This window comes from Oncorhynchus mykiss, chromosome 13, assembly GCF_057628025.1.
Source record: "Oncorhynchus mykiss isolate SJ-2025 chromosome 13, ASM5762802v1, whole genome shotgun sequence".
Taxonomy (NCBI): domain Eukaryota; kingdom Metazoa; phylum Chordata; class Actinopteri; order Salmoniformes; family Salmonidae; genus Oncorhynchus; species Oncorhynchus mykiss.
The window spans coordinates 52,256,398-52,277,460 of NC_143034.1; the positions used below are offsets into that span (position 1 = coordinate 52,256,398).

At 43.1% G+C, this 21,063-nt stretch overlaps 1 protein-coding gene across 1 annotated transcript in view; it reads left to right on the plus strand.

Annotated features, from left to right (window-relative positions):
- The window catches only part of LOC110485181 (glutamate receptor ionotropic, NMDA 2B), a 120,600-nt gene that overhangs the window by 2,569 nt on the left and 96,968 nt on the right, over nucleotides 1–21,063 (plus strand). Inside the window, exon 2 of the mRNA XM_090196594.1 lies at nucleotides 8,796–8,903. Coding sequence (XP_090052720.1) covers nucleotides 8,877–8,903 — 27 coding nt within the window. The 5' untranslated portion in view covers nucleotides 8,796–8,876. The remainder of the gene's footprint in view (nucleotides 1–8,795; nucleotides 8,904–21,063) is intronic.

The window sequence follows — 21,063 nt, forward strand, 5'->3', positions numbered from 1 at the left end:
CGTTCTGAAATTGTTTAACCTAAGTAACCATTTAAATACGCTGGAGTTTCATCCTAAAACACAGAAGTTTGCATATGATCTCCACCATCAAAAAGACAACGTTGTCCTGCATCTTCTACGTTTCATGCTTTGCGTGCTGCAGCCATTGCTGACTCAATAGCAAGACCAGGAGACAGCAGGGGCTGTGAACATTCAGAATCTCCATTCAACCACCCCTAATCTTTGTCACTCGCTATGCTGTCTAACAGACAGGGCCTAACCCATGTTTTAGGCCTACTTCTTCCCTAAGATTATGAAACCATCTCAAATTTAGAGTAATCTGTCAGTTTCCCTCTCATTCAACCCACTGAATGCATCTGTGGATCAGACACTGGGCTTACTCACTTGGTGATTGGAGGGAGCTACAGTATATGGGGCGAGGAGACTATTTATTGGTAGTTTATTCACTCCAAGACTGGAGAATATGGGTCATGATCTGCTATAAAAAAGTATGTTTAATAATTAATCATAGCTGATTAAGAAGAGTCGTATTGACACAACGACGTAAGGGAGGATATAACTACAGGAAAATGTGTTCAGCATTTATGCCATTTTGTGTGTATTAATGGGTAGAAATAGTGGCTAGATGGTAGCTTTCTCTATTTTTCTCTGACGTTTCCATTTAGGGTCACCCTCTTGGTTTATGTGTTAAGTGTATGTCTGTGATTATGTGGTGTACAGCATGTGTCGGTGTGAGGCCTATCAATCTATTAAATATAGAACTTACAATCTGTTGCCCTAGAGACAGTTCATTATTTATCAGCATATTTAATTAATCATTTATTTATCTAAAGTATGGCCTATGCAACATGCCCTTGAACAGACAAATCCACTTTCATTCATTGAGAAATTGCTTGTAGGGTATTTTGAGATATGCATGGGTATAATTAGGATTAATAGAAGTTATTCATTACACTCCTACTGTACTAAGGGGGAAGGGAGACAATTTAGTACATACAGTATGTTTGGGTAAAATACATAATTGCTTGTACTGAAGGGAAACAGCATCACTTGTTGGCCTCGTCAGTTTAGAGAAGCTTCAGGTGTGGTTGTGTGCAAGCACCAATCAGAGTGCTTGCTGGATTTTGGACCTACACTAGGTATAAAGAGCCTAGTGTTCTAATGGAAGCTCTCATTCACTGTCTGTCTGACCCAGCAAGAAAGCACATGCCTATCTCGAAGTTCCCATGAATCACATTTAGGACCTCTGAAGTCTATTGCCAAATTCACCATGTGTGTGGTTGCACATCCATTTACAATGTGTTCCTAACCTATCCCATCCTCCCTATTCCTTCATCATCAATAACAGATCCGCTGCAGTCAGATGGAAACTCTATAGCAACAAATACGGCATTGCAGAAAAGGGGTCAAAAAAGAAAAGTCGAGCTTTGGAGAGCAATTACATTGAACATCGCTTTACACTGTGACCCAACGAGGATTTAGCGCTCGTGCCGTTTTCCCTGAAACTGTTTTGAGGCGCGAAAATCCAACCACATTCTCAATCAACTGATAGAAAGGATTAGGATTTAGCGAGGAGATAAATCAAGGGAAGGTTCATTTTGAATCTCTCCACACCATTCATGCCCTGCCAAATTCGTTAATAAACGCCCCATCTCATGAGGCGTCGAGGCCAATATGTGTCGATTAATATTCTCAATTTAACACTGAAAAAGCTATAGTGTAGGCCGGACAGGAGGGAGGTAAACTAAACTTGAAATCCGAGCCAATTACACATAAAAATAACAGGAGAGCAGTACATTCAAAACTTCAGAAGGGCATGGTACATTTGGAAAGGTTCTTGTCTAACCATTGCAACCAGGGTAATACTCTGTAATATTTTATACCACATATTGTGCCTTCGGAAAGTATTCAGACCCCTTGACCTTTTCCACATTTTGTTACGTTACAGCCTTATTCAAAAATGTATTTACTCAGTACTTTGTTGAAAAACCAGTGATTACACCCTCAAGACTTCTTGGGTATGACGCTACAAGCTTGGCACACATGTATTTGGGGAGTTTCTCCCATTCTTCTCTGCAGATCCTCGCTGCACAGCTATTTTTAGGTCTCTACAGAGATTATTGATCGGGTTCAAGTCTGGGCTCTGGCTGGGCCACTCAAGAACATTCAGAGACTTGTCCCGAAGACACTCCTGCGTTGTCTTGGCTGTGTGCTTAGGGTCGTTGTCCTGTTGGAAGGTGAACCTTTGCTCCAGTCTGAGGTTGTCAGAGCTCTTGAGCAGGTTTTCATCAAGGATCTCACTGTACTTTGCTCCGTTAATCTTTCCCTCGATCCTGACTAGTCTCCCAGTCCCTGCCGCATAAAAACATTCCCGCAGTATGATGCTGCCACCACCATGCTTCACCATAGGGATGGTGCCAGGTTTCCTCCAGACGTGACGCTTGGCATTCAGTCCAAATAGTTCAATCTTGGTTTCATCAGATCAGAGAATCTGGTTTCTCATGGTCTGAGAGTCTTTAAGTGCCTTTTGGCAAACACCAAGCGGGCTGCCATGTGCCTTTTACTGAGGAGTGGCTTCCGGCTTCCGTCTGAAAAGATGGTTGTCCTTCTGGAAGTTTCTCCCATCTCCACAGAGGAACTCTAGAGCTCTGTTAGAGTGACCATCAGGTTCTTGGTCACCTCCTTGACCAAGGCCCTTCTCCCCCGATGGCTCAGTTTTTGGAAGAGTCTTGGTGGTTCAAAACGTCTTCCATTTAAGAATGATGGAGGCCACTGTGTTCTTGGGTACCTTCAATTCTGCAGACATGTTTTGGTACCCTTCCTCAGATCTGTGCCTCAACACAATCCTGTCTCAGAACTCTACAGACAATTCCTTCGACCTCAAGGCTTGGTTTTTGCTCTGACATGCTTTGTCAACAGTGGGAGGTGTGTGCCTTTCCAAATCATGTCCAATCAATTTAATTTACCACAGGTGGTCTCCAATTGTCATGATCGTCGTAAGAAGCGGACCAAAATGCAGCATGGTATGTGTTCATTATGATGTTTTAATTAAAGAAAGCACTGAACACTGAATACAAAACAATAAACTAATAACGACCGTGAAGCTATAATAAGAACTGTGCTGACACAAGTAACTAACAATGACATAGACAATCACCCACAAAGTACCCACAGAATATGGCTGCCTAAATATGGTTCCCAACCAGAGACAACGATAGACAGCTGCCTCTAATTGAGAACCAATCTAGGCAACCATAGACATACAATTTACCTAGAAAGGAAACATCCCCATAAACATACAAAACCCCTAGACAAGACAAAAAACACATACATCACCCATGTCACACCCTGACCTAACCACAATAACAAGGAAAACAAAGAATACTAAGGTCAGGGTGTGACAGTACCCCCCTTCAAAGGTGCGGACTCCCGGCCGCACACCTAAACCTATAGGGGAGCGTCTGGGTGGGCGTCTGTCTATGGTGGCGGCGCTGGACGTGGACCCCACTCCACCATAGTCTTAATCCGCTTTTGTGGCCTCCTGGGAACGACGACCCTCGCCACCAACCTAGGACTGGCAACCCTACTAAAGGGCCCCACTGGACTGAGGGGCAGCTCTGGACTAAGGGGCAGCTCCGGACTGAGGGGCAGCTCCGGACTGGCTGACGACTCTGGCGGATCCTGGCTGACTGGGGGCTCTGGCAGATCCTGGCTGACTGGCGGCTCTGGCGGATCCTGGCTGACTGGCGGCTCTGGCGGATCCTGGCTGACTGGCGGCTCTGGTGGATCCTGGCTGACTGGCGGCTCTGGCGGATCCTGGCTGACTGGAGGCTCTGGCGGATCCTGGCAGACTGGCGGCTCTGCCGGCTCCTTGCAGACTGGCGGCTCCTTGCAGACTGGCGGCTCCTTGCAGACTGCCGGCTCTGGCGGCTCCTTGCAGACTGGCGTCTCTGGCGGCTCAGAACAGACTGGCGGCTCTGGCGGCTCAGAACAGACGGGAGACTTTGGCGGCTCAGAACAGACTGGCGGCTCTGGCGGCTCAGAACAGATTGGAGACTCTGGCGGCTCAGGACAGGAGGAAGGCTCTGGCGGCGCTGAACAGATGAGGCGCACTGTAGGCCTGGTGCGTGGTGCCGGCACTGGTAGTACTGGTGCAAGGAGGAGGAACAGGGAGTACTGGGCTCTGGACGCGCACAGGAAGCCTGGTGCGAGGGGCTGCCACCGGAGGGCTGGTGCGTGGAGATGGCACCGGATAGACCGGCCCGAGAAGGCGTACTGGAGGTCTCGAGCACCGAGCCTGCCCAACCTTACCTGGTTGAATGCTCCCCGTAGCCCGCCCAGTGCGGCAAGGTGGAATAGCACGCACTGGGCTGTGCAGGCGAACCGGGGACACCATGCGTAAGGCTGGTGCCATGTATGCCGGCCCAAGGAGACGCACTGGAGACCAGATGCGTAGCGCCGGCTTGGCACCTGGCTCGATGCTCAACCTAGCCCGGCCGATACGAGGAGCTGGAATGTACCGCACCGGGCTAAGCATGCGTACTGGGGACACCGTGCGCTCCACCGCATAACACGGTGCCTGACCAGTACAACGCCCTCTCTCATTCCGGTAAGCACGGGAAGCTGGCGCAGGACTCCTACCTGCCTTAGCCACACTCCCCGTGTGCCCCCCTCAAATACATTTTTGGAGCTGCCTCTCGGGCTTCCTACCGCTGTGCTGTGCTGGCTCCATTCGCCGGTATCCCTCCTCACACTGCTCCAGAGAATCCAAGGCGGGCTCCGGCACTCTCCCTGCGTCGGCCGCCCACCTGTCTATCTCCTCCCAAGTAGTGACCTCGTCCAGATCTCGCTCCCAAGTCCATAAGTCCTGATTACGCGGATCCTGCTGCCGCTGCCTGTCACCACGCTGCTTGGTCCTGTTGTGGTGGGTGATTCTGTCACGATCGTCGTAAGAAGCGGACCAAAATGCAGCGTGGTATGTGTTCATTATGATGTTTAATTAAAAGAAAGCACTGAACACTGAATACAAAACAAATAACGAATAACGACTGTGAAGCTATAATAAGAACTGTGCTGACACAACCAACTAACATAGACATAGACAATCACCCACAAAGTACCCACATAATATGGCTGCCTAAATATGGTTCCCAATCAGAGACAACAATAGACAGCTGCCTCTAATTGAGAACCAATCTAGACAACCATAGACATACAATCTACCTAGAAAGGAAACAGCCCCATAAACATACAAAACCCCATAGACAAGACAAAAAACACATACATGACCCATGTCACACCCTGACCTAACCATAATAACAAGGAAAAAAATAATACTAAGGTCAGGGTGTGACACCAATCAAGTTGTAGAAACATCTCAAGGATGATCAATGGAAACAGGATGCACCTGAGCTCAATTTGAGCAAAGGTTCTGAATACTTACCAAATAAGGTATTTATAAAAAATTTAAAAATCGAAAAAAAAAAAAAAACTGTTTTCGCTTTGTCATTATGGGGTATTGTGTGTAGAATGATGAGGACATTTTTTTTATTTCATGGATTTTAGAATAAGGCTGTTATGTATAATATTTTATATATTGTTTGGGGAGGGGGGGGGGGGGGGGGTAGCCTACTCAGTATTATTTTGTAATGTTACCACTAAGGCCTAGATGCTTAAAATAACCTTGTTTTGACACATGACATGAACATTTGTAGCAGTAGCCTAGTAAGCCATTGACTCCACCCCATCCATTTAATAGATTCCTTTTTCATAATGGTAAAAATACTGTTTTCACACATTTTGTTGTGTTACGCCTGAATTTAAAATGGATTAAATTGAGATTATTTTGGCACTGGCCTGCATACAATACCTCATAATGTCAAAGTGGAATTATGTTTTTCGTATTGTTTACAAATGAATTTCAAATGAAAAGCTGACATGTCTTGCGTCAATAAGTACCCTTTGTTATGGCAAGCCTAAATAAGTTCAGGAGTGAAAATGTGCTTGACAAGTTACATAATAGGTTTCATGGACTCACTCTGCGTTCAATAATAGTATTATTTTTGAATGAGTATCTTATCTCTGTACCCTACACATACAATTATCTCTAAGGTCCCTCAGTCGGGCCTCCCGAGTGACGCAGTGGTCTAAAGCACTGCATCGCAGTGCTAGCTGTGTCACTAGAGATTCTGTGTGTGCCTTGTGCTGCGGACAATTAAAGGCCACATTAAAGTGTGCAGTTTTGACACACAACACAATGCCAAAGATGTCTCACGTTTTGAGGGAGCTTGCAATTGCTATGCTGACTTCAGAAATGTCCACCAGAGCTGTTGCTAGGGAATTGAATGTTAATTTCTCTACCATAAAGCCGCCTCCAACGTCGTTTTGGAGAATTTGGCAGTACGTGCAAACGGCCTCACATTCGCAGACCACGTTTAACCACACCAGCCCAGGACCTCCACATCCGGCCTCTTCACCTGCGGGATTGTCTGAGACCAGTCATCCAGACAGCTGATGAAACTGTGGGTTTGCACAACCGAAAAATTTCTGCACAAACTGTCAGAAACCATCTCAGGGAAGCTCATCTGCGTGCTTGTCATCCTCACCATAGTCTTGACCTGACTGCAGTTCGCGGTCGTAACCGAGTTCAGGGGCAAATGCTCTCCGTCAATGGTCACTGGCACACTGGATGGATGGCTGAATCCCGGTTTCACCTGAACCGGGCAAATGGCGTTGTGTGGGTGAGCGGTTTGCTGATATCAGCGTTGTGAACAGGGTGGCAAGAATCTGTACACAATTCCCGGAAGCTGAAAATGGCCTGCATACCAGACATGCCATCCATTGAGCATGTGTGGGATGCTCTGGATCAATGTGTACGACAGCATGTTCCAATTCCCTCCAATATCCAGCAACTTCTAACAGCCATTGAAAATGACAATCATCTCTGCAGCACTCCACCAATCAGGCCTTTATGGTAGAGTGGCCAGACAGAAGCCACTCCTCAGTTAAAGGCACATGGCAGCCCGCTTGGTGTTTGCCAAAAGGCACTTAAAGGAATCTCAGACCATGAGAAATGAGATTCTCTGGTCTAATGAAACCAAGATTGAACTCTTTGGCCTGAATGCCTAGCGTCACGTCTGGAGGAAACCTGGCACCAACCCTGCGATGAAGTATGGTGGCAGCATCATGCTGTGGGGATGTTTTACAGCGGCAGGGACTGGGACACTAGTCAGGATCAAGGGATAGATTACCGGAGCAAAGTACAGAGAGGTCCTTGATGAAAACCTGCTCCAGAGCACTCAGGACCTCAGACTGGGGCGAAGGACAATGACCTTAAGCACAACGAATAGGGACAGGCAGATTTACTCAGACTCACATCTATAATTGCTGACAAAGGGGATTCTATAATGGATTGAATACTTATCTAATCAAAATATATTACATATTTTATGTTTCATACATGTTTTTTTTTTTATAAATGTTGGAACTTTTTCTCCACTATAACTACAGTATTTTGTGTAGATCATTGATAAACAATTACAATTAAATCCATTTTAATCCCACTTTGTAACACAATAAAATGTGAAAAAAGTCAGGTGTTGTTAATACTTTCTGAAGGCACTGTATACCGTCTGTCCATAAACCTGTCTGCCGTCCAAGACAAAGGCTCCGACACTGTTCTGAAGCTTTGTCTGAACGTCACTATGCCTCGCTTGCCATACGGTTTTGGAAAAATGTAGAACTTAACTTTCACATCCGTGAGAAAGAATAATAATACATCAAAAAATAGTTACTACACACCTTTACAGGGGCGGCAGATAGCCTTGTGGTTTAAAGCGTTGGGCCAGTAACCCAAAGGTTGCTGGTTCAAATCCCTGAGCCCACTAGGTGAGAAATCTGTCAATGTGCCCTTTGAGCAAGGCACTTAACCTTGATGGCTTCTGCAAATCTCGGTATATAGGAGCGTCTGCTAAATGAATAAAATGTTTAAATATATAGGGTTAGGGCAGCCATATTTCCATGTTACAGCCCTTGTTTACGGAAGACAGAGGCCACCTGTTTTAATTAGACAGACCACCTGTTTTAATTAGCTATCGAAGGGTCTCCGAACACCTGTGTGTAACGGAAAAAGGGCGTCAGAATAGTGTTGTAACTGAAAATGACTGTTGACTGCAGCTGTGTTAAAACCACTTTAAACAGTGTACAGTAAGTGTACATTTTGCATTTGTGAAGGTATTTTTGATTTGAGAATAGAGGGCTTTATGTTTCCAAAAATGTATCGCAAGTGAGGATTATTAACGTTTACGAACGTTAAAACAGAGCATCGGGATTGTAGTTATTAACATGGACCCTGCTGTGGTCTGTACCTTCAGTTGAGAACCCAAGAGTGGGAAGCTATAAGCCCCCTTAGGCCATCCTTGGGTTCTCAAGAGCTAGCCTATCTCAGAGGCCTATGTACACAATTCTATCAAGAGATCAATGTAGTATGAAATAAAATCCAAGACCAAAAATATGGCTCATATTATCTGATGTGTCTCATACCTTATTGATGTGTTGAGTCTTTTTCCTTCCATTTACACACGCTCTTTGGATATTCAGGCCTGCATGCACAGTATCATCATAGCCATCAAAATGTAAATGAACTGTCATAATGTAATACATACTTCAATGCTACTTGGTTTGTAGATGTAACAGGTTCCTGTGTTATCGTTCAATGACAGAGCCGTTTTGAAGTTTTTGATTAGGCTATTGTGAATCATCTCTTTCTTGTCTTTTTCCATGTGTGTGCATCTCAGTTCACCCTCCCTCAGTCTGAGGCTATGAGAGGGAGAGAGGAGTCCCAGGCCACACCATCATGCTACTTCTGAGAAGCAGGGATGACATTTTGGCTGCCAATACACAAGGTAGGACACAGTGATGGACCTTTTTTAGACTACTATTGTCTTACAGCAACTACCCACTCATCCCTGTGTGTGTGTGTGTGTGTGTGTGTGTGTGTGTGTGTTAGTCACACACTGTAGTTTACACATTGGGGATACTGCATGCATGAGAGTTTGTCTCGTGTTGATATTCTTCTGCTCGTCTGTGAAAATGAGTCAACAACATCATCTCAAATTCTACAACATTTCCAAGTTTACACATTTTCGGTGTCCCATAAAACTGCAATCTCCAGCATAAACATATCAATGTGGAGGTGGTGCTAGTGGTGCAGGGTGAGACCTGCAGGCCTTGTGGTGGAAAGGGGCACAGGATTTTAGCGTGGTGCGCTTTTTGATCGATGGACTGCGTCAGTGTGTGAGCTTTACTTGGTTATTCAACCTGACCTGGCTGCTATTGACTACTGGCTTCATTTGCATGGCTCTACGGATATTGATCAAGCAATTAAAGGATTTGTTGAATGAGATTTTGACGCAAAAGGGTGTGCCCATCTGTGAGTGCTTGTTTGTGTGTAGATTGTGTGCAGATGTTGTATGTAGGCCTATGTGTGTCTGTGTTTTGTAATGCGTGATAAGATGAAGAATACATTTGTTATTCCCTGAAGTCCGGCTGAGATTGGGCTCGCTACGTATATGAATACAGAAACAGTAAATAATGGCCCATAAACAGCTATTATCAACCAGAGCCATTATCATATTTTTCATATTTTCCTCTTTGCAATGCGTTCAGCTCATCTCTCTCTCAATACTCGTTCCCTCTCTCATGTGCATCCTCCGACTCTCACTATCATTTAGACTTTGAACGTACGCTCTCCCCCTTTTCCACCCTCCTATCGTCTTTTTCTCCGTGCACTGTTAATCGGGCGTGACTTTCAAGAGACTGAGCCACTGTGAGACTGAGAAACTAAATGATTCTCTTATGGGCTCTAGATATGAGCACACTACAAATGCTATTACTACTATGACTGAAAAGCACCGCCCTTACAACGGCCTTCTTTACTGTTCATGGAACACTCTATACTGTGTTACTAACTGCTGATGTCGCATTATTAGACCAAGCATTGATATAGAACATAACCAAATCAGCAATATTATTGAATAATATTATCCATTTCACTACTCCGTTTCAACTCCACCGACTTTTACATCGAGTCTGTTTAAGCCTTTTTAATAGCAATATTTTTCTACATGAGGCTATTAGGCCTAAATTCAATCATTTATTTTCTCTCTAATCTTTTATGAAGCTTAGAAGCTAAATAGGACGTTTTAGAATAATGGTTTGAATAAGGATATTGGTCTATCAGAATTCTAGTTCATAGATCTGTTTTAGGTCGTATCTATAGCTCATGTATACCTATTACAAATGGGATTTATTCTCTTTATTGTATTACTGTAGCCTTTGTCATTGCCATGCACAGTTATGTTTCAGTGCTCTGCGGCTTGGCTCTTGCGTTAGTCATTTTTCTTTTGACTGATGGAGAGAACGGTCTCGAAGCAGATGGAGAGCAAGAGAATAGATTGCTATTTGAACTAGTAGAAAGGAAACCTTTTTTTTTAAATTGTGTTTTCTTTTACTAAGTCATCAAAGCAGTTTAAAAATAGACTCTCAAGCAGCACATACAAGCATGGATCCCGACACATGTCAGAGGTAGACATGCAGTGGCATATACAATACAGCTATAGCCTTTGATCTTGAAAATAGTCTGTAACATTCTAAAATAAGCACACTCTGCCCTACCCCTCACCATAAAACCTAATTAAAAGATTAAAGGATGAGTAAGACTTACTTACTACACATGGAGTTATATATCTTGTCAATATCTTGACACCTGCTCCAGTGTTTTATACTGCTTTACCCTCTTTGCTGAATAGAGAGAGAGAGAGAGAGAGAGCGGACTTTTCTTTCAACTTATCCATACAGAGGCAAAATTTAGATCCTGAGAGTTAGTTAGCAGAAAGGAGGAGGATAGTGAAGAGTCTAAGACTATTCTTCAAATTTCTGTAGAAGTACAGTTAAAGTCGGAAGTTTACATACACATATGTTGGCGTCATTAAAACGTATTTTTCAACCACTGCACAAATTTCTTGTTAACAAACTATTGTTTTGGCAAGTTGATTAGGACATCTACCTTGTGCATGAGACAAGTAATTTTTCAAACAATTGTTTACAGACAGATTATTCCACTTATAATTCACTATCACAATTCCAGTGGATCAGAAGCTTACATCTACTAAGTTGACTGTGCCTTTAAACAGGTTGGAAAATTCCAGAAAATTATGTCATGGCTTTAGAAGCTTCTGATAGGCTAATTGACATCATTTGAGTCAATTGGAGGTGTACCTGTGGATGTATTTCAAGGCCTACCTTCACACTCATTGCCTCTTTGCTTGACATCAAAGGGAAAATCAAAAGAAATCGGCCAAGACCTCCGAAAAAAAATTGTAGACCTCCACAAGTCTGGTTCATCCTTGGGAGCAATTTCCAAATGCCTGAAGGTACCACGTTCATCTGTACAAACAATAGTACGCAAGTATAAACACCATGGGAACACACAGCCGTCATAACGCTCAGGAAGGAGACGCGTTCTGTCTCCTAGAGTTGAATGTATTTCGGTGCGCAAAGTGCGAATCAATCCCAGAACAACAGCAAAGGACCTTGTGAAGATGCTGGAGGAAACAGGTACAAAAGTATCTATATCTACAGTAAAAAGAGTCCTATATCGACATAACCTGAAAGGCCGCTCAGCATGGAAGAAGCCACTGCTCCAAAACCACCATAAAAAAGCCAGACTACGGGTTGCATCTGCACATGGGGACAAAGATTGTACTTTTTGGAGAAATGTCCTCTGGTCTGATGAAACAAAAATAGAACTGTTTGGCCATAATGACCATCGTTATGTTTGGAGAAAAAGGGGGAGGCTTGTAAGCCGAAGAACACTATCCCAACCTTGAAGCATGGGGGTGGCAGCATCATGTCATGGGGGTGCATTGCTGCAGGAGGGACTGGTGCACTTCACAAAATAGATTGCTACATGAGGAAGGAAAATGATGTGGATATATTGAAGCAACATCTCAGGACATCAGTCAGGAAGTCAAAGCTTGGTCGCAAATGGGTCTTCCAAATGGACAAGGACCCCAAGCATACTTCCAACGTTGTGGCAAAATGGCTTAAGGACAACAAAGTCAAGGTATTGGAGTGGCCATCACAAAGCCCTGACCTCAATCCTATAGAAAATGTGTGGGCAGAACTGAAAACCATGTGCAAGCAAGGAGGCCTACAGACCTGACTCAGTTACACCAGCTCTGTCAGGAGGAATGGGCCAAAATTCACCCAACCTATTGTGGGAAGCTTGTGGAAGGCTATCTGAAACAGTTGACCCAAGTTAAACAATTTAAGGCAATGCTACCAAATACTAATTGAGTGTATGTAATCTTCTGACCCACTGGGAATGTGATGAAAGAAATAAAAGCTGAAATAAATAATTATCTTTACTATTATTCTGACATTCTAATTCTTAAAATAAAGTGGTGATCCTAACTGACCTAAAACAAGGAAATCTTACTAGGATTAAATATCAGGAATTGTGAAAAACTGAGTTTAAATGTATTTGGCTAAGGTGTATGTAAACTTCCGACTTCAATTGTACATAGGCCTAGATATAGTAGAGTAGGGTATAGAATAACTATTGGTTGTGTGTTGCTTGTGTTTGATGGCTTGTGAGAGTATGGTGTGGTGTGTATTGGATCATCAACAATACTATTCCAATATTGTAGGCCTATTTGTGAGTATTTGGGGACATATAATAACAAATTATTTCTGTGTAGTCTTTCTGGGTTAGGATCTGTGGAATATATTCAACATCAATCTGGCTAATATCCAAATATTGAAGAATGTAGTGGGTATTGTAGAATTATATGGAAACTATTGGCTTTAATAGGTTTTAATGCAGAGGTAATGCTATCAATGAATATTAATTAGATCTACCAGAATCACCTTTTTGGATTGACCGGAAGTTTACATACACCTTAGCCAAATAAATTTAAACTCAGTTTTTCACAATTCCTGATATTTAATCGTAGTAAGATTTCCTTGTTTTAGGTCAGTTAGGATCACCACTTTATTTTAAGAATGTGACATGTCAGAATAATAGTAAAGATAATTATTTATTTCAGCTTTTATTTCTTTCATCACATTCCCAGTGGGTCAGAAGATTACATACACTCAATTAGTATTTGGTAGCATTGCCTTTAAATTGTTTAACTTGGGTCAAACGTATCGGGTAGACTTCCACAAGCTTCCCGCAATAAGTTGGGCAATAAGTTCCTCCTTACAGAGCTGGTGTAACTGAGTCAGTTCTGTAGGCCTCCTTGCTCGCACACGCTTTGTCAGTTCTGCCCACAAATATCTTTGTTGTCCTTAAGCCATTTTGCCACAACTTTGGAAGTATGCTTGGGGTCATTGTCCATTTGGAAGACCCATTTGCAACCAAACTTTAACTTCCTGACTGATGTCTTGAGATGTTGCTTCAATATATCCACATAATTTTCTTCCCTCATGATGCCATCTATTTTGTGAATTGCTCCAGACCCTCCTGCAGCAAAACACCCCCACAACATGATGCTGCCACCCCGTGCTTCACAGTTGAGATGGTGTTCTTTGGCTTGCAAGCCTCCCTCGTTTTCCTCCAAACATAACGATGGTCATTATGACCAAACAGTTCTATTTTTGTTTCATCAGACCAGAGGACATTTCTCCAAAATTTACAATCTTTGTCCCCATGTGCAGTTGCAAACCACAGTCTGTTTTTCTATGGCGGTTTTGGAGCAGTGGCTTCTTCCTTGCTGAGTGCCCTTTCATGTCATGTCGATATAGGACTCGTTTTACTGTGGATATAGATACTTTTGTACCAGTTTCCTCCAGCATCTTCACAAGGTCCTTTACTGTTGTTCTGGGATTGATTTGCACTTTTCGCACCAAAGTACGTTTTTCTCTAGGAGACAGAACGTGTCTCCTTCCTGAGCGGTATGACGGTTGCGTGTTCCCATGGTGTTTATACTTGCGTACTATTGTTTGTACAGATGAACGTGGTACCTTTAGGCGTTTGGAAATGGCTCCCAAGGATGAACCAGACTTGTGGAGGTCTACAATTCTTTTTCTGAGTTCTTGGCTGATTCATTTTTATTTCCCCATGATGTCAAGCAAAGAGGCACTGAGTTTGAAGGTAGGCCTTGAAATACATCCACAGGTACACCTCCAATTGACTCAAATTATATCAATTTACCTATGAGAAGCTTCTAAAGCCATGACATAATTTTCTGGAATTTTCCAAGCTGTTTAAAGGCACAGTCAACTTAGTGGATATAAACTTCTGACCCACTTGAATTGTGATACAGTGAATTACATGTGAAATAATGTCTGTAAACAATTGTTGGAGCACAAAGTAGATGTCCTAACCGACTTGCCAAAACTATAGTTTGTTAACAAGAAATTTGTGGAGTGGTTGAAAAATGAGTTTTAATGACTCCAACCAAAGTGTATGTAAACTTCTGACTTCAACTGAATCAACACAGCAACGATGTTGTGGTCCTGGACATACAAATCCAGGCCTTGCTGCACTTAACTTGAGCCACAGGGAGTTTGTTTTATTCAAATGTCCCACACGTTTTTGAAGTAACAAAAACGTTAAGCTTCACGACCTGTGTGGAACCTGCATGATGCATTAAAATGAATGTTCACAGACTAACCACAGCTTTAAAGGGAACGCTCTGTTTGAAAATGCCAAGACAGGTGCTATATTTGCTGTATGAGATTACCTTAGCGTTTTCTACGGTCATGAATCTTACGAATGTGAAAGTAATGTTATTCAACATTTTTACCTTTGCTTAACTACAGAGGCAGTGGTCTCTGGGTAAAAATGTAATCTTTGAGATGGACTGTGGTTTAATTCATCCTATCAAAGAAGTAGGCTCAGTACAGTATTTTGCACATTACTCTGTGTCCTGATACATTATAAGGTTGCCATATCAACCAAGCAAAACACTTACATTCCTAAAAGCCCGTTTGTGATGTCACAATCATATAATGTACAGTACAAATATACCAAGTGAGTGACCCTTGTCCATCATGAAGTGCAGGTTTTTCTGAGAGGCTGTCACTGCCATAGTCCAGCCTCTCTCCCCACTGGTATTGAAATGTCATAGTTAATGGACACGTTGCTGGAGTAACCCCGCCAGCCAGTAACCCCTGCCACCCTAAGGAGTCAGAAGGATTGATGTGACTAGTACTTAATATTAGAAGTTATTGATTGGACTGTGTTAGGGAAAATTGCCCCCATGGGTTTTCCAAGCACAACTGCCAATAAGAACCTAATTCTCCCCTGAGAGATTACCATCCAGTTACTGTCAAGATCTGTGAAATGTGGCAGCAATGAGCTGTGAGTGTTGGGCACTGCAGACATATATTTACCACTGAGAGGAATAACTGGTTGAGCCTATATTAGGGAGAGGGAGCGATGTCTTGATGAAACAATGACACACTCAAGGAGGTTACATTGTATAGAAGTTGCCACACTGTAACCAGCATCGAGTATAATTGAAAACAGGTGGGTTCAATCTCAACACGCTCGTCAAAGTGTGTGATACTATAATATCTGAGAACAGCCAATGCAGCACAACACGATAATTGAATTTCTGAGAACAGCCAATGCAGCACAACATCATGATTTGAAGCCCTCTGGTATAAATAATTACATGTTTTCAATCAATTTCACGTGTAATTCTCATTGATTACTGAAGCCGAACATGGTTGAGAGCTAATGAATATTGTTTATCAAGGTTGGATTATAAAAGCACAGCACCACCGCTTTGCCCTGTGGATGTCACCCTCCCACAGATTCATTTGCACAGATTTAGTCTAACCACTGTATTATAGGGAACACTCAGTTTCTCTTGTCATTTTCTATTTAGTCACAACCGCTGCTTAACTGCAACGCAACTGAGTTTCAAAGCCCAGGTTGAATACATGCAATATTTTCAGTATTTCATTTAGATTTTCCCCCTCCTGACTTTTTTAAAATCTGGGAAGCAAACTGAATAATTGTCAGAACTTATTTAGAATATTTTCTCAACTGCCGCTCAGCCACGCAAGCAAAACATTTCAAACACAGTGGCTGCTTAAACACCTCAGTGCAAAGTGTCCCAAATTCAACGAAGTTAAACTGCCGGGTAATGTGGATGACCTGCTACATAGTTTCCGGGACGCACCTCCCCCTTGATAAATACAGACGGTACTCACTTCACACACCTTGACTTTTTCCACATTGTGCTGTTTTACAGCCTGAATTTAAAGTGTATTACATTTTGATATTTTGTCACTGGCTTGCACACAATAACTCTTAATATCAAAGTGGAATTATGTTTTTCACATTTTTTACAAATTAATAAAAAATGAAAAGCTGAAATGTCTTGAGTCAATAACTAAGCCTAAAAAGTCATGCAATAAGTTTCATGGACTCACTCTGTGTGCAATAATACTGCTTTTTTATTTTATAATTTATTTATTTTTTCCTTTTTCTCCAATTTTTTTGGTATCCAATTAGTAGTAGTTACAGTCTTGTCTTATCGCTGCAACTCCCATACGGACTCAGGAGAGGTAAAGGTCGAGAACCATGCGTTCTCCGAAACACAACCCATCCTAGCCGCACTGCTTCTTGACACAACGCACTTCCAACCCAGAAGCCAGCCGCACCAATGTGTCGGAGGAAACACCATACACCTGCCGACCTGGTCAGCGTGCACTACGCCCGTCCCGCCACAGGAGTCGCTAGTGCGCGATGAGACAAGGATATCCCTGCCGGCCAAACCCTCCCTAACCCGGACGACGCTGGGCCAATTGTGCGTCGCCCCATGGACCTCCCGGTCGCGGCCAGCTGCGACAGAGCCTGGGCTCGAACCCAGAGCCTCTGGTTGCACAGCCACAGAGTTGGCAATAATACTGCTTAACATGGTTTTTGAATGACTACTTCATCTCTGTACCCCAGTCGTAAGTCCCTCAGTCAACATTGAATATCCCTTTGAGAATGGTGAAGTTATTAATTACACTTTGAATGATGTATCAATAATTCACCCAGTCACTACAAAGATACAGAGGTCCTTCCTAACTCAGTTGCCGGAGAGGAAGGAAACTGCTCAGGAAAATGAGGCCAAGTTTGGCTTAAAAACAGTTAGAATTGAATGGCTGTGATAGGAGAAAACTGAGGATGGATTAACAACATTGTATAGTAGTTACTCCACAATACTAACCTGATTGACAGAGTGAAGAAAGCCTGTACAGAATAAAAAATATTCCAAAACATGCATACTGTTGGCAACAAGGCACTAAAGTAATACTGCAAAAAATATGGCAAAGCAATTAACCCTTTGTCCTTAATACAAAGTGTTATGTTTGGGTCAAATCCAAAACAACACATTACTGAGCACCACTCTCCATATTTTCAAGCACAGCGGTGAATGCATCATGTTATGGGTTTGCTTGTAATTGTTAAGGACTGGGAACTTTTTCAGGATAAAAGATAAATGGAATGTAGATAAGAACAGGCAAAATCCTAAAGGAAAACCTTGTTAAGTCTCCTTTCCACCAGACACTGGGTGATGAATTCACCTTTCAGCATGACAATAACCTAAAACACAAGGCCAAATCTACACTGGAGTTGCTTACCAAGAAGACGGTGAATGTTCCTGAGTGGCTGAGTTACAGTTTTGACTTAAATTTGTCTGAAAATGGTTTTCTAGCAATGACCAACAACCAATTTGACAGAGCATGGAGAACTTTGAAAAGAATAATGATAAATGTTGCACAATTCAGGTGTGGAAAGCTCTTAAGAACTTACCCAGAAAGACTCACAGCTGTAATCACTGCCAAATGTGATTCTAACACGTATTAACGCAGGTGGTTGAATACTTACAGTTGAAGTCGGAAGTTTACATACACTTAGGTTGGAGTCATTAAAACGTATTTTTCAACCACTCCACAAATTTCTTGTTAACAAACTATTGTTTTGGCAAGTAGGTTAGGACATCTACTTTGTGCATGAGACAAGAAATGTTCTCAACAATTGTTTACAGACAGATTATTTCACATACAATTCACTGTACCACAATTCCAGTGGGTCAGAAGTTTACATCCACTAAGTTGACTGCCTTTAAACAGCTTGGAAAATTCCAGAAAATTATGTCATGGCTTTAGAAGCTTCTCATAGGCAAATTGATATAATTTGAGTCAATTGGAGGTGTACCTGTGGATGTATTTCAAGGCCTACCTTCAAACTCAGTGCTTCTTTGCTTGACATCATGGGAAAATAAAAATGAATCAGCCAAGACCTCAGAAAAATAATTGTAGACCTCCGCAAGTCTGGTTCATCCTTGGGAGCCATTTCCAAACGCCTGAAGGTACCACATTCATCTGTACAAACAATAGTACACAAGTATAAACACCATGGGAACACACAGCTGTCATACCGCTCAGGAAGGAGACACATTCTGTCTCCTAGAAATGAACGTACTTTGGTGCGCAAAGTGCGAATCAATCCCAGAACAACAGCAAAGGACCTTGTGAAGATGCTGGAGGAAACAGGTACAAAAGTATCTATATCCACAGTAAAACGAGTCCTATATCGCCATGACCTGAAAGACCGCTCAGCAAGGAAGAAGCCACTGCTCCAGTTTGCAACTGCACATGGGAACAAAGATTGTACTTTTTGGAGAAATGTCCTCTGGTTTGATGAAACAAAAATAGAACTGTTTGGCCATAATGGAGGAAAGAGGGGGAGGCTTGCAAGCCGAAGAACACCATCCTAACCGTGAAGCATGGGGGTGGCAGCATCATGTTGTGGGGGTGCTTTGCTGCAGGAGGGACTGGTGCACTTCACAAAATAGATGGCATCATGAGGAAAGAAAATGATGAGGATATATTGAAGCAACATGGCAAGACATCAGTCAGGAAGTTAAAGCTTGGTTGCAAATGGGTCTTCCAAATGGACAATGACCCCAAGCATACTTCCAAAGTTGTGGCAAAATGGCTTAAGGACAACAAAGTCAAGGTATTGGAGTGGCCATCACAAAGCCCTGATCTCAATCCTATAGAAAATGTGTGGGCAGAACTGAAAAAGCTACAGACCTGACTCAGTTACACCAGCTCTGTCAGGAGGAATGGGCCAAAATTCACCCAACTTATTGTGGGAAGCTTGTGGGAGGCTATCTGAAACGTTTGACCCAAGTTAAACAATTTAATGGCAATGCTACCAAATACTAATTGAGTGTATGTAAACTTCTGACCCACTGGGAATGTGATGAAAGACATTAAAGCTGAAATAAATCATTCTCTCTGCTATTATTCTGACATTTCACATTCTTAAAATAAAGTGGTGATCCTAACTGACCTAAGACGAGGAATGTTTACTGGGATTAAATGTCAGGAATTGTGAAAAACTGAGTTTAAATGTATTTGGCTAAGGTGTATGTACATTTCTGACTTCAACTGTTTCTCGTCAAGATATATTAGTGTTTTATTAGTCTTTGTATTTTTTTATTTTTTTTATTTGACTAATGTTAGAATTTGTAGGGGTGTGAATTCTGAAGGTACTGTATAACATCTCCATTATTGTCCTATAACATCTTTCAATACTGGACCAAGGGAGTTTTCTGTCAGGGTAGTCGGCGAGCGTGAATGTATGTGGGTATCAACATATCAGTGTTTGTCTATGTTACAGTTGGCATCGGCAGTGAACAGCTTGGCAATTAATTAACCATGACCAGAGAGGAATGGGGGAGGAGGGGTGAATTAAAGTTGGTGGCTGAGAGGAGAGCTCGGAGGAGGTGCTGTGGGGGAGGTATGAGGCCGGAGGGGGTGGAGAACAGACTGTAAATAAAGCCCCTATAGGAAGACGGTGGGGTGCTAAATGAAGCCACAGTCACAAATATTCACCACCTAGAATGCTGAGACAATTAGGCCACTTTCACACCGGCAGACCCTGATGCGTTCACAATGCCAGACCCTGATACGTTCACACCGCCAGACCCTGATACGTTCACACCGTCAGACCCTGATACGTTCACAATGCCAGACCCTGATACGTTCACACCGGCAGACCCTGATACGTTCACACCGGCAGACCCTGATACGTTCACACCGGCAGACCCTGATACGTTCACACCGGCAGACCCTGATACGTTCACACCGCCAGACACTGATACGTTCACACCGCCAGACCATGATACGTTCACAATGCCAGACCCTGATACGTTCACACCGGCAGACCCTGATACGTTCACACCGTCAGACCCTGATACGTTCACAATGCCAGACCCTGATACGTTCACACCGGCAGACCCGGATACGTTCACACCGGCAGACCCTGATACGTTCACACCGGCAGACCCTGATACGTTCACACCGCCAGACCCTGATACGTTCACACCGCCAGACCCTGATACGTTCACACCGCCAGACCATGATACGTTCACAATGCCAGACCCTGATACGTTCACACCGGCAGACCATGATACGTTCACACCGGCAGACCCTGATACTTTCACACCGGCAGACCCTGATACGTTCACAACGCCAGACCCTGATACGTTCACACCGCCAGACCCTGATACGTTCACATCGGCAGACCCTGATACCCTTCACACCGCCAGACCATGATACGTTCACACCGGCAGACCCTGATACGTTCACACCGCCAGACCCTGATACGTTCACAACGCCAGAACCTAATACGTTCACACCGCCAGACCCTGATACGTTCACAACGCCAGACCCTGATACGTTCACACCGCCAGACCCTGATACGTTCACACCGCCAGACCTTGATACGTTCTGTCGTGTCTTTGGCTATGCCGGATTAAGTGATATGACATGCTATTCTATAAAATAATTTTTCTGTAATTAATATTACCTGATTGAGCTAATCATGTAAATGTAATTAACTAGAGTCGGGCACCATGAAATAATATTTCTAGAGCTGTTATCTTCCGAATATTTTTTTTTTTTTTTTAACTCTTAAAGACCTAGTAATATTTTACATCAATAGCTGTCAATATCAATCGTCATCTTAATTTAGTCTCA